Raw genomic sequence first — 17,117 nt, 5'->3', positions numbered from 1 at the left:
GAAACAAAATATGACCGGTTGAATTTTTAAAGTATCAAAGCATGGAGCACAGAATAATTTTGTCTTTAAAGGTGAACTATAAGTTGACTGGAAGAAAAAAGTTCTGGAAATGTTTCTTTCTATATAAGGATAGTAGTAAAAATAAATGTCTCAATAGAAACTGTGAGCTCTGCATCACCAAACAATACAGAAAAACACAAGGGAATAAAACATTTGGAAAATTTTAAATATCACATTTCCACCAATGTTACATTGGCAAAAAAGCAGACATCAACAGTCATTACTGAACTTTAAGTTGAATAAACTAAGCAGAAGGAAGAGAATATTACAGGTTGAGGACAGGAATTAATCAAAGGTAAATGCCAACCTAACGGGAATCACAAGTGCATGGTCACCATAGCTCTGGAAATTCCCAAATCACACACAGACAGGTGCTGAAGAAATGACTGGGCGTGAACATGAGAAGTGACAGATGATTTTCTAAGTTATATATTCAAAATGAACTGACCACTTGACTTTGGGTCAAGTTTAAATGTTATAAAGTTAATTAATTCCCAAGAACGCTGAAGTGTTCATGAGGAATGTAGGTGTCTGCCAGTGGAAGAGAAAGAAAAGGATTAAAGAAATAAAACATCGAGGTAATACTCTGGAAAGATAACAAACATAATGCATGTATAAGGTTATACTCAATCAAAGGTAAATTCCTATGAAACAAAAGAGGATCAGTAGAAAATAAGCTGTATTATTTTGTTTAGAAATCCAAGAAAGTCGAAATATTCTGCCATTATCTTTCTTGGAAAATTTTTCTAATTATTTGTTCAGGATATTCATGTTAAGTCTGTCTCAATACCTTATGATAGAAGAACAGGAACGATTAAGACCTTCATAAAAACTGCCCAAGCAGAGAAATATAGTCATTTGAATTTTGATTTCCTAGACTCAATGATTTGATTTTTTTCCCCCCATGGGCTATAAATTTCAGCAGCCTTCAAGAACATAGCATAACTATTTGGAAAAGCATTTGGTTTTCAGGGATTTTCAGGTCACCACGACAGTTTGAGGATGTAGTAAAACAGAGAGGATTTAGATGTTCAGTTTCTATGGTAACTCCATATAAAGTCTTATTTTGTCATGATTATTTAATATATAATAAGTAGAAAAAATGCTTTTCTTGGTATAAATAATAGTCATTCCTGTACATTAAATTATTTTATATTTCAACCTGCATCCTTTATCAGGAACTATAAAAAGTATAAGCTGCAATGACTTAGAACTTATATTTAACATTTAAAAATAATCCAGCATCTGAAAGTCAGAAATGAGTTTAGGAGCACCTGTTTAACTTACCTTTACTCCATCTGGTTTCTTCAACAAACTCTTGGCTGCTGCAAAACGAGAGTAAAATCAGTTTAGTGAGTTATCCATAGAAACCGATAGCCAGGCAACAAAACAGGTTATTGTTTCCTTCTACCACCTTTACTGATTTATGGCCAACATACGCCAAGTTATCAAGGTCACATTGATGAGCGCGAGCTTACAGGACATTGAAATACAGTATCACTTTTCTTGGTCTTGCCACATCAAATTTAGAACTAAATTCTTATTTAGTTCATTGAATATAATTAGACACTTTGCCACTTATATTATTGGACTTTATTTCACTGTTGGCTGTGAAAAGGATACTGGAACTTTAACTGGACTATGCTCTTGTAATCCAGAAAGTTGATTTCAAGTCTTTAGACATCAGCTCACAGATTGTATTACATGTTCATTCACACCAAAAGTATCAGTTCTGCCACTTAAGTCCCTCTTCCTAGAGGTTTAAAACTCATTTGTGACAATTTTCTCTGGCTAAATAACATTCTTTTTAATAAATATATATTTGAAATCAGATAATTTCATTTTTACAAAAATATTAATAACTATACTTAAAATGAAATGGTATATTATTGACCTAGAGCAAATTTTTTAAATGCTTAGCATATGACCTTTAAAAAAAGGTATTATGTATTTTCTTATACTTCAAAATCAGAATACAAAGGTCATAAACAAAAGCCTTTTACACTGAAAAATTAAAAATCATAAAATTTGAGGCGAGATAGAAAACAAAATGAAATCTTCAACTAAATCAGAGAACTCCTAAAGTACATGGTCTTACATGAAACTTTACTTTTTGGGAGGGAGCTTTTAGCATTCCTTCTGTTACTGAACTCCTTGAGTATATTAAAAAGTGAAGTGAAAAATATACTTATGAATGGGTACATACACAGTGAACAGATTATGTAACTGTCAACGACAATTAGTAGATCAAGTGTAGAACATCCACAAACATGTAGGACAAAGTACACACTTATGCTTCCATTTAATGTTAATTATATATATATAGTTATTTAAGTACATCAGAATAGAATTTGGTATCTGAAATGGAAATACCCAGCTATAATAGAACTGCATGAACATGTAATTTCCTGACATCTGTTTGATTTGGGCCATTATTTTGATAGCACTTTGATAAATTTTAAATTTATTTAAAAGATACAAAAATGTTAATTTTATTTAGTCTTTAGCAACAAAGCTATTAATTTATTATTAATAAGGCTGTAAGAAATAGTAGCCTTAGCTATAATACTGTGTACCTGGAGCTAAGAAGCAATATTAAGTAAATCCTGTGGCAGTTAATAGGTTAGAAAGCAAACTCAGAATAATTGGAATTGCAATAGCAAGCGGAGAGAAGACAATGATTCAGGGTAAGCAGGGATTTGGCCTGGGAGATGCAGAAATGTCCCTTTTGCTTACTATTCACCTTACCTCACAAGAAATACATTCCACATAACGGGAGAAAAGAAAAAATAAAAACAACTTTATAACCATATACTCATGGACAAGTTACTTTAAAGAGCATGTCTGGCAATGAAACAGAACGAATACTCAAAACTAAAATGCAATATCAACTATAAGATGTAACTGCGTCTAATGTTATATCAGTTGGTTTTGAAATGACGGATCAAAAAAAGTTTGCTTTTCATGCTAAGACATTCAGAAACAATATCAAATCCACATATTAGTCGTGAGTTTTTAGTTTACACGATGATGACAAGGAAAATATGAGGTAAAAAGCTTCTATACATGGGTACATATATTACTAAAGGCCCAATTTATGCGTGAGACTTTAACAAAATGTACAATCTTAATTCTGGAGATTTTTTCAAGTTAGTTTGTCATTAACAATACATACCATATAAATCATCCTAGTTTTTAGTGATTCACTAATGACTGGGCCACAGTGAATATTAATTTATTTGAATATAGCATATAACAGTTAATATTTAATAAGATACTGAACTCACCCATATAAATGTCAACTATATTAATCAACTGTTCATAAAACAGGTAACTTGACAAAGGCAGTAACAAGATTTTACTACACCAAACAAATTGGACAAAATACATACAATTGACTAACACAGTCCCTCAGTCTGTAGCGTTACTCATTGTATTACTATCATTGTTGCTGTTTAACAGGTCAGTGGAAGCCTTTGGAAAGACTCCTATGAACTCACATTATATACAATGGGAGACAAAAGGTGACCATTTAATAAAATGGTAAAACAGTAACTGGAAATTGGTTGAGAAGTTTGGAAAACATGATGATGATATGGATCATCACCTGACATCACTACAGTACTCAGAAGTGAAGTATGTAGCAGGAATAAATTACCGAAGACATAGCTGGATAACTCGATGCTGCAGATCACTCTTATATAAACAGTAAGCAAAGTAAAATGGTAGTATTTTTGGTACAAGCGTCTGACAATTGTTCCAAGTTTAAACAGCCAAACAGTAAGTTTTACCAATGCAACAGTCTTGCTGCTTCAGTCCCTCTCCATACGTAAGACTGATGAGCTTTTACCAAAATTTTAGTTTTGGAAACCTGATCCTTTGAGGTAACCTATCAAAAAAAGGAGTTCCAAAACTCAGTTTCTGGAAAAGGTATATATTTTATGTTGACTTTGGCAAGTCACTTCTACAATAAAGAAATAGTTTAGCTTTTTTCAGCCCATTATTTAAACAAACTTATTTTTACCAAGAAATCATTTCAAGGAACGTTTATTACTGTGGGGTAGGTTCTCTGTAAATTCTTGAGTTTAGATACCTTTGAAAGTTGTAATCATTCTTATAGCAGGCCAAGATACTACAGAACTGTACTTTCAAAAGAACTTAGGCCTAAGAGAATTGGGTTCCTCAATAATGGCCTTCTTCTAAAAATCTTGCTTACTGGGATTCCCTGAGAGAATGAGACAAAAACAAGAAACTATTCATAGTTATTACTTTATGAGATATCAATTAATTCTACGTTCAAAATGCTGAGCTTCAAGCTGGGGGGAGGACGTAGTTCCAAACTGTGTGCACCCCAGCAGGGGTGACAGAGGGGTTTCGTGTCCTGTTCCAGTGCGGACTAGAGGTGGGGCTGCCTGGGTGCCCTCGTGGAGAGTGTAGTCACGGGCCTGACGCCTCTGCGAGACAGCACCCAGGTAAGAGCCTCATGGCAGCCACAGGCGTGGAAGGAATCCATGGCATACATTTGCCATCCCCGAACAACAGTGTTTTTCTAATTATTAAAGAATTTAAAATTAAATTCTAAAAAAGATACCAGAGAGGAGAGGAGGGGATCAAGAGCAGAGTTCTTAACACGTGTACCTGAAAAATTCCTCGTAGCCAGCATAGTTGTCAAGATGGCACCCTGTCAGAGCGATAAGAATACAAAATTAATGTTGCCTTTGCAAATCACTGACTTAACAAAGAAGCAGTGTTTGACAATAAATCTTCTCCTAGCCTTACTTTCAGTCAGGGCATTTTTGTTTGTTTTTGTTTTTGGTTTCCTGAGAGTAGCAGGCCTATGTTTCTCATAATGCTGGGACCACCCTTGTGGGTGCGGCCAGATTCCATTTATTAACCTGCACAGCTGTTTTCCACTGAAGGGAGGGACCACGGCTCGCATGGCCAGTGATCCTAGCTCTTCATCGTAGCTGTAATTCCAGTGTAGATTCCATTTCCCAAAGACCCAGAAGAAGAAGAGTACTGAGGCTTACACATTTAAAAGCCTTTGCTCCGTTCTTCACACAGAATCTCACTGCTCATGCTGCCAAATCTCCCTCCTCACAAAAGTGGAAACTTTCTTACCTTCAGTTTTCTTCTGGCATTGAATTTCTTCAAGCAGTCAACAGTCTCCTGTCTGTGCATCATGGAAGCAACAGTAGAACGTTGCTGGAAGAGGAGAAAAATAAACTTAATTGAGGATGTTTAAAAGATATTCATTCTTTAACTTCATCAAATTTTTATTAATGGTGCCTGCATCCATCTGACAGACTTATAAGCATTCAACTGCAAGAGTTTCCTAATAATGAAAGACTGATTTTGCCAAGACTATTTGTAAGACAAATTTTAATGTATTTTTCATTTGCTCTCCTGAGATCTTTGGAGAACTGTCACTTACACAGATCCATGGGTGTTTCAGTGCCTCCGAGGCTGTGATACGCTTGGCAGGGTTGATAGTAAGCATTTTATTGATGAGGTCTTTGGCTTCAGGAGTCACTGTGTCCCACTCCGGTGATGGAAACTTTAAAAATATGTTTATAAAGGGTTTAAAAAATAGGTACACTCAGTGGAACAGAGAAGAGCCAAATATACTAATAATTTCCTTAAGCAGTGAATTTCTTGTATAAGTTAAATTGCATCTACATATAGACAAACTGATGTAGCTATATATATCCCCCCTCTATGTATATATCTATATATTAAGATATTGAGTGTAATTGATAAGGGACAAACATGTACACTAAATTGCCATAACTGGTGATACATTCTTAAATTTGGAAAAATAAACTTAGTCTTCTAGTCCTCTCAAAGCGTATTTGCTTGGATATGAAAATTCAATTTTATGCAGCCTTTCGCGTAATTATTTATGCAATTTTGCAAAAGTCAGTAAAGCTGAGACATTGTCACATCGTCATGCTACTATGCCAAGGTTCAAAATAATGTGTTACGCACTTTCACAACTCATCAAGAGTAATAGCAGAGATAATGAAACAGCTTCAATTCCTGTTCCAAAACCGACCTATAAATTGTCGCTATTTGGAGTGCAGCAGTGAGAAGGAATTTGAGACTACAAATTTGAGCCTCATCAGGATTTCATTTTAACACTTGAAAAATGATAAATTTCACCAAAAGAAAGTTCATGAAATTTACTCTCATAACTTCTATTAGTAATCCGTTTGTATAGTAATAATACGATAAAGAGATTTATTCTAAATTTCTGTGTATAAATTTTTGTTGATAATTATGTAACCTCACTTTCACTTAATAAGCATATTTAGTAGAAATAATATTCTTGATGGGTTAAGAAAAATGTATATCGCATTAGTTTCTAAATAAACAAAATATCAGGTTCTTTTCTCAATTCATGAATTTTTATAGACAATCTTGAGAAAAAAGGCATTGTCACTGTGCCTTAATGGACTTAAGTTAGTGCACTTTTAGTAGTCATAAAATGGGCAGTTCGTGATCCATTGGCAAAACGAAACATAAGAAAAATGATGTTGATTCTTTAATACTTGCAAATTTTTGCCAGCTTAACAAGTGTCATTTTAATTCCAGAAGTTTATTTTGGGCAGTTATAAAAAATTGCTAATCAGGAACTATTGAAGAAACACTTAACCCTGCTTCTTTATGACGTGCAGATCTTCTGATAGAAAATGAGGAGCTGGGTTCAACCTAGATAAAGGTGGGCCCTTTTCTTATTTTTCTAACTTTCACAAAGTCATTCCTTCACATTCACCAAGCAGTGCATTGCAGAGCTGTGTCTTCCCAGAGAGGTGCTTAGTTCTAGTCTGTAAAGATGGTGAATGTGCTAGCTTGGCCAGGTAAATTACAATCTGGTTTAATTATCATTAGTCTGGCTAAAATGGAATGCTTCAAAATTAAAGATTTCAAATACCTGTGATACACACATCCATCTGAATGTTACGTTTAGTCAGAAATGCATTGGGGAGGTCATGAGACCCGATACAATATAATACAGACTTCTCATAACTTTTCTCACAGCCACATTGAGCTTTTAACTTGTACACAGAAGGTGGACCCAATATTGCCTACCACTTAGTTAGCCCACTTAATAACATAGGAAGAGCATGTCCAGACCTTGCATTCTGACTTCCAGAGGGCTGTGTGAGGTAAAACCAGAGGAGGTGGTAAATCATATTTACAGACATATTTATCAAAGGAGAGAAAATTATACCAAAGAGCACAAAGTAAAGCCCTAAAGACAAAGTAGATACGGTCTTACTCTTCAGATACAGAACTTAATTCATACGCCTACTTTCAAATATTCTAATTGTAAATGAAATGTATTGGAATTGTGATTTTCAAATATTTTTCAATTGTGAAACCCATTCTTCAAATCAAAGCTCTCAGAGAAGCCACTTGGGTAAACAAAACAAAAACAGTCAAAACTGACATAATGGAACAATGTTCTATTTGATACATGGATCACTGCAAAGTATTGTTGGTATATAATTATGTGATAAGCATTTGAAAATATCATTCAGCTAAACAGGTAGTAACCATTTCTAAAGCAAAAATCTTTTAATTTTTATATGTTTTAAAATGCACTAAGATCCAAATGCTTGGACAAACAAGGGCCTTCCTTAGAGACTTCAAACTGTTTTCCTTTCAATCTTAGGAGATATTGAACTAAAAGGAAATAGAAACTGGATATAGATGCTGTATTTCTTATTCTTTATCCCCCTTCCCCTACAAGAGAGGAAAATAATAAGGGACATTATTGAAAAGTATGGTTAAAATAGCAATGAAAAAAATCTGGTTCTTGGTCAATAAACAAAAAACCCTCGTCTAAAGCTGGATGAACATTTATTACATACATCATAAGCTCCAGCCTTGATCTGCTGATAGAGTCTGTGCTGGTCTTCATCCCAGAAGGGTGGATATCCAACCAGTAGAATGTAGAGAATGACCCCTGGAGGGAATGAGCATATTAACATAACGTTAAGTCACAGACAACAATAAGTTAAATGTGGCAGATCCACAATGATATTAAGCCACACCCATTCAAAGAGGGGAAACTGGATTGTTGGTAAACTTCAGAGAGACATGCTCTGATCTACTCTGAAGTGTTCTGTGGAGGGTGAATGCTGTTCCCCCTATGCTCAAGAGCTCAGATAATGTGGCAGGTCCAATGCATGCACCAAAGAATTCTAAAGATGCACAGCAGGATAGCACTGAAGATGAAGCTCACCTGCCATCGTGGCTGACACATTTGGCCTCGCTGAACCCTGCCTATATATGATCTCCCTGCGCTTTTATCTATTTAGATACCATGTGATTTTAGTCACTTTGTAGGCTGACATTTAAAAACATAACGTGTTATTTATTTCCTTAGTCATTTTGCTGCTAATTAGGACATTTTGTAGAGCAGTTGTGCCCTGGTTATAGATTCATGCTCTAAATAGTCAGGGTCCCTGGGAGTGTGGATAACATATAAAGAGATGAAAATCTTTTTCTCTTTAATGACCTTAGTCTTCAAAAATAGAGTTTTTCAGTAAAACAACTAAACCAGTGTTACTACAGAAGAGTATATGTTACAAAGAGGGAAAAGTAAGAGGAAAATGAAACTGTACATAAAATTCACAGAATTAAATACTCAGCTTTAATACAATTTGAGATCTTTTTCATAAATATCAATATGTAATTATTCACAAATTAATTTAATCAATATATGATTTAACTTTTAACTTAAAAAAAATTCTTGCATTTGCTTGTTTTTAACTTGCCTTGAAATCATATCTGGGGTCTAAATTTCTCCCAGGACTGTCCTTTTTATCATCATATGTCCCTTCCTCTACTTTTGAAATACTTTATTACCCTGCTTAAGGTCTTCACTTTCTTTTCTAGCTCATTATCTTGGAGGAAGATGTGCCATTACTCTGACGTCTCCTGCTTTCGTTTCTCTTGCCGAGTCCCCTTAACTGGGGAAGCCTGGGAGAGGTGGTTAAGACAGGTGATACATTGCCTGGAGTGCCTGAGTCTTTTTTTTCCCTTTGCCAAAGCTGGCCTCTTCGTTTCCTTACCTTTATTCTGTTAGTGACACCTAGCCCTGCTCCTGTCCATCAGACTTGACATCTCTATACGATAAATACTGTTGCAGCTAAAATGGCTTTAAACAAGGGTTTATTCACCCTAGACTTTTCTAACCTGCTTCAGGAAGACTCAGTTCAAAAGCCGAGCACTACTGGAATAAAGCATTTTAAGCAACATTCTTAAATAAAAACCCAACAAGGCTTTAAAATCAAGATTGAAAGTTACTTTGCTACAGTGGAGTTTAAAAAAAAAAAAAGGCCAATGCAGAAAATCACAATATATTGGTACCTCACCTTCACAACATAAAAATATTTTTTCCATCACTACATTACAGACTTAACGTGCATTCATTTAAATTTATTTTCATATTTTTACATCTGATGTAACAAAGGCATCTAATGACAGTGGTAACGATGATGAGTGTCTGTGTTTGTGTTCCCAGGATGCCAGAAGAAAAGAGGATGCATCTAAGTGGTTTTGACCCTCTGCTACGGTTTAGGGGGTGAAGAAAATCAGCTTTGTAACTGGAAGAGTCTATAGCAATTTCTTTTTTCTTTGTGAAAAATTATGGAGTAATTTTTATTCAGTAACATAGCTTAATAACACAGGCTGCATTTAAAAATTTTTTTAAACATCTTTATTGGAGTACAATTGCTTTACAATGTTGTGTTAGTTTCTGCTGTATAACAGAGTGAACCGGCTATATGTACATATATATCCCCATATCCCCTCCCTCTTGCGTCTCCCACCCCTCTAGGTGGTCACAAAGCACCGAGCTGATCTCCCCGTGCAATGCAGCTGCTTCCCACTAGCTATCTATTTTACATTTGGTAGCGTATATATGTCAATGCTACTCTCTCACTTCGTCCCAGCTTACCCTTCCCTTTCCCCGTGTCCTCAAGTCCATTCTCTTACAGTAATTTTTAATTAGACATTTTTCTAGTAAACATCTGGAGTTAGACTGTTATAAAATTATAAAGCAGACTCACAACTGTGACATTTAGCGTTCTGGACCTAGGCCTGGCCTGCTTCTGATGCTTTGCTCTTGTGCATTACATCTACTGGTAGACACTTGGTATGGTACTTCTCTGGGAAGGGAAGGCTCACAGACAGTTCATTCCCCAAGAATCAGCCGCCACTATGTAGATAAACGCTCGTGATTTAATTGCTTGACTGAGGGATTTCTATGAAAAATGTACTTTTAATAAAATAATAGCATAAATATAGTAGATTTAAAAATACTTTCAGGCTGGAAGATTTAAAAAAAAAAGAGCTACATAGACATTATTGAGCAGACTGATGTGAAACTGTCAATGCCTATTTAAATAAACACTGTTTTGTAAGCTTACTTTGCCTTGCACATTAGACTAGATTCCAAGGCATTTCTGGGTTATGTGCTTTTTTGTGGCTCTATTTTCTGAAAGTACAGAACAACGATGAGAGTTGTGGCATATTAATAAGGATAATATTAGTAAATTTTATTGTAGATAACACTTGCTGAGCACCTACCTGTGCTTTACTGCATTACCTCATTTAATCTCTATACAATACTATGAGGTAGATGTTACTGCTCCCATTTTACAGATGAGGAAACAGAAGCCGAGAGTTTAAGTGACTTAATTGTTTGAGCCACAAGCAGCCTTGACAAAGTCATGTCTTAAACATCACCTGCAGCCACCTTTTCTTTATTTATGAACTTTAACAAGAATGGTCATTTTAAGTTTTAAATTGTTTGTGTTGTCTAATTGAGAGGCCTTGACTTTCACTAGGAAGGTTTCAATTCGGTTCTGCCTTAAATATTCCCTGCAGCCACATTTTCCTTTAGCTATGCACTTTAACTTGATTATTTTAAAGTTTTTGTTGTCTATTTGAGAGTTCTTGCCTCACTAATAAAAATCCGATTTACATTTTCCTCATAATCCTAACATTTTACCTTTTTCTCCTAGGTCAGAGAAAAAAAGATGGCACTAAGACATCTATAACTAAAGCACTAATATCTTTAAAAGCCAATCAAAGGGTCTTCATTTTCTTTGCAAGAACACTCCAGGGGGTGATATGACCTCCAAATGTCAGATGTCTCTCCTGATGTTAGCCCTTCATGATCACTGCCTAGATATTTCATTAGGGGTTACAAAATAATAATGATATTCTAATTCTATTACACCTTCCTTAGTCTACGAACAACTTACTTCGTCAGCTGTTTGGTTACCCAGAGATACAGTTCATAGAGGAAAGACAGGGTAATTAATTTTTTCCTCCTTTATTAATCAGTTTTCAAAATAATGCCTTGGTTCCCCAGCATCCTCCAAAGGCTAGGATTTCTGATGCATTGAGACCATTATTATGAATGCATGGACTTAAACTTATTTGATGCTTCAATCCCTTACTGTTATTTTGCTTATTTATCCTCTAGTTATCCCATCTTTAACCAGTAGAAGACTCTTCAGTTTGGCTCCTGAGTCCTGTTAATACAAACTCTGTGGCCTTTAATAGTTTCCCTTCTTTCTGGTTATCACCAGATGCTCCTGGATAATCTTGTACTTTTCCTAATCCAGACTTGGAATCAGCCACTTCTATAAGGAATCCTGATTTCTTATAGTGGCAAATGGTATACAGAGACCAAGACTGGGTACCCTGAGGAGTGCTCTGAGGGAACTACACGCTTCTTCAACAAATAAATTGAGAAAGGAGGAAAGAGGAGTGAGAAGAGGGGCAGGGAGAGAGGAGCAGAACTTACAAATTAAGAGAGACTTAAGAGACCAAACTGATAGCAAAATTATGAGACAAGAGGGCAAATAGCAAAATTACTAGATATTTGATAATTTTAAGCAATTATTACATGACATTTAAAAATATTTCTATTCTTGGACTTGACTTAAATAATCTTGGGGTGGAGGAATTAGCAGGGTGGTGAAGATGAAAGAAGATTAGCCATCAGGTCATTATAGTACTATTCTCTCTACTTTGTACAGAGAATTTTCCCTAACATTTTCCATGAAAAGTTTAAAAAACTGTTTTGACACGGTCTGCTTCATATAACATTTAAAAAAATGGAAACTACCACTAGTTTTCATTATCTTATGTACATATTTGTGCTTGGGAGATGCTAGAGATGTTTGATGAATAGGAGTTGAGAAGCACTGATTACTGATTAGGTAGAAAGACTACCTTATCAAGAACATTCAAAACTGAATTTTAATAAAAGCTGGAGTTAGAAAAATGATTACACCTATAATCACATTAATGATTAAAACATTCTAAAGGCTGTTCTTATGAAAAAAGAGGTGAAGAAGCAATGCTGAGAAACTCTTGAGAAGTCAGTGGGAAGTTAATGGAGCAATCTAAGAAGGCACCCACTTCATCTTCTCAGAAAGCAAAGGGCATAGCATGAGCTTGCGTGCAAAATGCAGGCGGAGTTTGGAAATTAACTAGTGAGGGATAAGTATGGCTCCTTTTTATCCCTTATGCAAAAAATTAATAAATAAATAAATCACAATTCAAATCGGGAAAGTGCTCAACTAACACTCTGAGACCCACAGAGCCAATGATGGGCAGAACAAAGATCTAAAAGATCAAGGCCAGCAAGCTAGAAAATTATTTTTCCGATGGTGAAAGCTATTTACACCATGTGGTAGGGGTGGCAAACCGACAGGCTTTCTGGCACCAGGCTGAGGTGAGTGCAGGTGCCTGTTGGGCATGAGGTAGGCAGGAACCAGGGGAGAGCATGTGTCCGTTTGTCTGACAGGTACAGCGGCCATATAAGAACAAAAGCATCTTGTTATGAGCTCTTTCAATTACTTTAGAGAAGCCAGAAACTGATGGTTTCCAGAAAAAATCTTCTGATAATAAATGATAAAGATAAATGTTAACACCCTCGAAAATAAAAGGTCCAACTGTCTGGCCAAGATATCTGTAGAACGCCTGTTTGCAACTTCTGCTCTACAGTGTAAGAATCCTAAGGTTTGCTGCCCTAAAGGAATTTGCAACTAGCTGAGTTATGCTGCCCATGCTGGTGTACACCAAAATCACCTGGCAAACTTGTGAAAATGCAAATTCCTGAACTTCATCACAGAGAATCTTATTCAATGGCTTGTGGGTGGGTCCCAGAAAAGTTGTATTTTTGATAAGCACTCAGGTAGGTCACTTTGAAGCATGTGATCTGTGATCCATAGTTTGAAAAACATCAAGTCAGGGAAACCATAAATACTATATCTAGAGAAATGTCTGAAAGTGTGTAAGTTCAGAATAAGAGGATATTGGTAGAGACTGGGACTGGGAGTAAAGCTTCATGGGTTGAAGACTGATGAAGATGTAGGTCATAAGGGATGAGGGCAGATTGCCTTCTAAATGTGAGGCACACCAGGAATGGTCCAGTGTAAGTGCTGCAGACCTGGTTGGTAAGAGCAACAAATTGTCCAGTAGGCTTGCGATTTCAAAACGGTAAATACTTTCTCAAAAAGCTCTTGATGCTGACTTATTCCAGCTGAAATATGAAAAGGTTAAGGCTCAGAAATCACACAATTGCTGGGCCTAAATTGGCCAAGAAAGAAAAAAAGAAATGTATTCCATAATATTTCAAAGATTTGTCAAAAGTTACTGTACATTCTGTGACAGCCACTGTATTATCACTCATAATTGCTCTGATAACTAATTCAGGTAGAGAAGTAGCAAGATAAGGGGTGTGCGCTATGTTTATAGACTTACATTTATTATTTTTTAAAGCCAAGATGTAGAAGGAAGTTCGGTTAAAAACCAGTGATTCAGTGACATCTATAAACATTTGCTCATCCCATCAGGGAATTATGAAACTAGCTATATATGCAAGAAAACTATCAAAATCAATTTACTGTTGTTAATGGCAGAACACAAGGCTATATTCTTGCTTCACTAATGTCTATCATTTACTTTCCAGTAATGGACTAGTAGCTTTCAAAGCCCAGGTACAGGTCAGATTATATTCCGTGTGAGATCACAAAAGCAGGGTAATTGTGGTGAGTATTGGAAATTCCCTGTGTACAGACTACTGCATGTTTCTAATAAAAATAACGCACAGACTTCTTTGAGCCATTATACCAGTGCTGTGCTTCACTCTGTTCTGTGTCAACTGCCCAAAGACAGCCTTAGTGAGTGCTCACAGATTAATTCACATAGAAGATTACCTGCCATTTTGCTAAACGGCTTATTCTGCATTTCTTTTATTATCTGGGTTATGTAATTTCTTACCACACTACCCAATGTCTAGCCTTGCAAAGAAGTAGTTATTCAATTGGCAAGAGCTAGTGCTGATGGATGGTTGAAAAAGAGCTGCTCTCAAGATATGCCATTACCTAAAAGCAGTAAAATAATGCGTATGTTACTTTGGTGGTTATTATGGGGATGGGGATGAGGAAAGGTGCACCATCTTATAAGTGAATTTAATTTAACTATCAAGACATATAATAAAACAGTAAAACAATATTCTAAACCCACAGCAGAGATTCAGAAATGTAACAAAAAGCAGGAGAATCCATTATGATGTTCCTGGCAGTGGGCAGTTATTTGCCCCAAATATGTAATATTAGAATATCTAAGACATTGCTGTGGTTAGGTGCATGATCCCAAGGCATTCTAGGCATGCAATTAAAAGATGCTACTATCTCTAAAGAAAATGGGAGCTGGTGGCAAATATATGCTTTAAATAGGGCATGGCTTGTCACAAAGGGATTTGGCTGCCTGTAAAAAAACACGTAAAAAAAAAAGGTAAGAAATCAAAAAATACCTAGAAACAAATGACAATGACCCAAAACCTATAGGATGCAGCGAAAGCAGTTCTAAGAGGGAAGTTTATAGCAATACAATCCTACCTCAAGAAACAAAAACACCTCAAATAAACAACCTAACCTTACACCTAAAGCAATTAGAGAAAGAACAAAAAATCCCCAAAGTTAGCAGAAGGAAAGAAATCATAAAGATCAGATCAGAAATAAATGAAAAAGAAATGAAGGAAACGACAGCAAAGATCAATAAAACTAAAAGCTGGTTCTTTGAGAAGATAAACAAAATTGATAAACCATTAGCCAGACTCATTAAGAAAAAAAGGGAGAAGACTCAAATCAATAGAATTAGAAATGAAAAAGGAGAAGTAACAACTGACACTGCAGAAATACAAAGGATCATGAGAGATTACTACAAGCAACTATAGGCCAATTAAATTCCTGGAAGAAATGTACAATTTCTTAGAAAAGCACAAATATCCAAAACTGAACCAGGAAGAAATAGAAAATATAAACAGACCAATCACAAGCACTGAAATTGAGACTGTGATTAAAAATCTTCCAACAAAGAAAAGCCCAGGACCAGATGGCTTCACAGACGAACTCTATCAAACACTCAGAGAAGAGCTAACACCTATCCTTCTCAAACTCTTCCAAAATATAGCAGAGGAAGGAACACTCCCCAACTCATTCTGCAAGGCCACCATCACCCTGATACCAAAACCAGACAAAGATGTCACAAAGAAAGAAAACTACAGGCCAATATCACCAATGAACATAGATGCAAAAATTCTCAACAAAATACTATCAAACAGAATCCAACAGCACATTAAAAGGATCATACACCATGATCAAGCTGGGTTTATTCCAGGCATGCAAGGATTCTTCAATATATGCAAATCTATCAATGTGATACACCATATTAACAAATTGAAGGATAAAGACCATATGATAATCTCAATAGATGCAGTAAAAGCTTTTGACAAAATTCAACACCCAATTATGATAAAAACTCTCCAGAAAGTAGGCATAGAGGGAACTTACCTCAACATAATAAATGCCATATATGACAAACCCACAGTCAACATCATTCTCAATGGTGAAAAACTGAAACCATTTCCTCTAAACTCGAACAAGACAAGAATGCCCACTCTCACCACTATTATTCAACATAGTTTTGGAAGTTTTAGCCACAGCAATCAGAGAAGAAAAAGAAATAAAATGAATCCAAATTGGAAAAGAAGACGTAAAGCTGTCACTGCTTGCAGATGACATGATATTATACATAGAGAATCCTAAGATGTTACCAGAAAACTACTAGAGCTAATCAATGAATTTGGTAAAGTAGCAAGATACAAAATTAATGCACAGAAATCTCTTGCATTCCTATACACTAATGTTGAAAAATCTGAAAGAGAAATTAAGGAAAGACTCCCATTTACCACTGCAACAAAGAGAATAAAACACCTAGGAATAAACCTGCCTACCTAAGGAGACAAAAGACCTGTATACAGAAAAGTATGAGACACTGATGAAAGAAATTAAAGATGATACAAACAGATGGAGAGATATACCGTGTTGTTCTTGGATTGGAAGAATCAACATTGTGAAAATGACTCTACTACCCAAAGCGATCTACAGATTCAATGCAATCCCTATCAAAATACCAATGGCATGTTTCACAGAGATAGAATGAAAATTTTCACAATTTGTATGGAAACACAAAAGACACTGAATAGCCAAAGCAATCTTGAGAAAGAAAAACAGTGCTGAAGGAATCAGGCTCCCTGACTTCAGACTATACTACAAAGCTACAGTAATCAAGACAGTATGGTACTGGCACAAAAACAGAAACATAGATCAATGGAACAGGATAGAAAGCACAGAGATAAACCCACGCACATATGGTCACTGTATCTTTGATAAAGGAGGCAAGAATATACAATGAAGAGGACAGCCTCTTCAATAAGTGATGCTGGGAAAACTGGACAGCTACGTGTAAAAGAATGAAATTAGAACACTTCCTAACACCATACACAAAAAATAAACTCAAAGTGGATAAAAGACCTAAATGTAAGGCCAGACACTATAAAACTCTTAGAGGAAAACATAGGCAGAACACTGTATGACATAAATCACAGCAAGATCCTTTTTGACCCACCTCCTAGAGAAATGGAAATAAAAACAAAAATAAACAAATGGGACCTAATG

At 35.7% G+C, this 17,117-nt stretch overlaps 1 protein-coding gene across 15 annotated transcripts in view; it reads right to left on the bottom strand.

The window, feature by feature from the left end:
* CAMK2D (calcium/calmodulin dependent protein kinase II delta) overlaps nucleotides 1-17,117 on the bottom strand; it is a 462,200-nt gene that overhangs the window by 41,583 nt on the left and 403,500 nt on the right. For 12 of the 15 annotated variants that reach the window (XM_089911562.1, XM_089911561.1, XM_089911565.1 and 9 more), the window contains 5 exons: nucleotides 7,938-8,032; nucleotides 5,495-5,617; nucleotides 5,182-5,265; nucleotides 4,699-4,741; nucleotides 1,348-1,385 (listed from right to left, as the gene is read on the bottom strand). In XM_089911562.1, coding sequence (XP_089767688.1) covers nucleotides 1,348-1,385; nucleotides 4,699-4,741; nucleotides 5,182-5,265; nucleotides 5,495-5,617; nucleotides 7,938-8,032 — 383 coding nt within the window. The remainder of the gene's footprint in view (nucleotides 1-1,347; nucleotides 1,386-4,698; nucleotides 4,742-5,181; nucleotides 5,266-5,494; nucleotides 5,618-7,937; nucleotides 8,033-17,117) is intronic. The other 3 variants (XM_030760083.2, XM_030760081.2, XM_089911570.1) reach the window with 1 other exon arrangement.

Source organism: Delphinapterus leucas, chromosome 5 (assembly GCF_059928025.1).
Source record: "Delphinapterus leucas isolate spDelLeu-1000000601 "Yukka" chromosome 5, BTC_Dleu_Yukka2, whole genome shotgun sequence".
In the NCBI taxonomy this organism is placed as follows: Eukaryota; Metazoa; Chordata; class Mammalia; order Artiodactyla; family Monodontidae; genus Delphinapterus; species Delphinapterus leucas.
The sequence above is the reverse complement of the archived record's forward strand: the minus strand, read 5'-3'. Positions and strand labels throughout refer to the sequence as shown.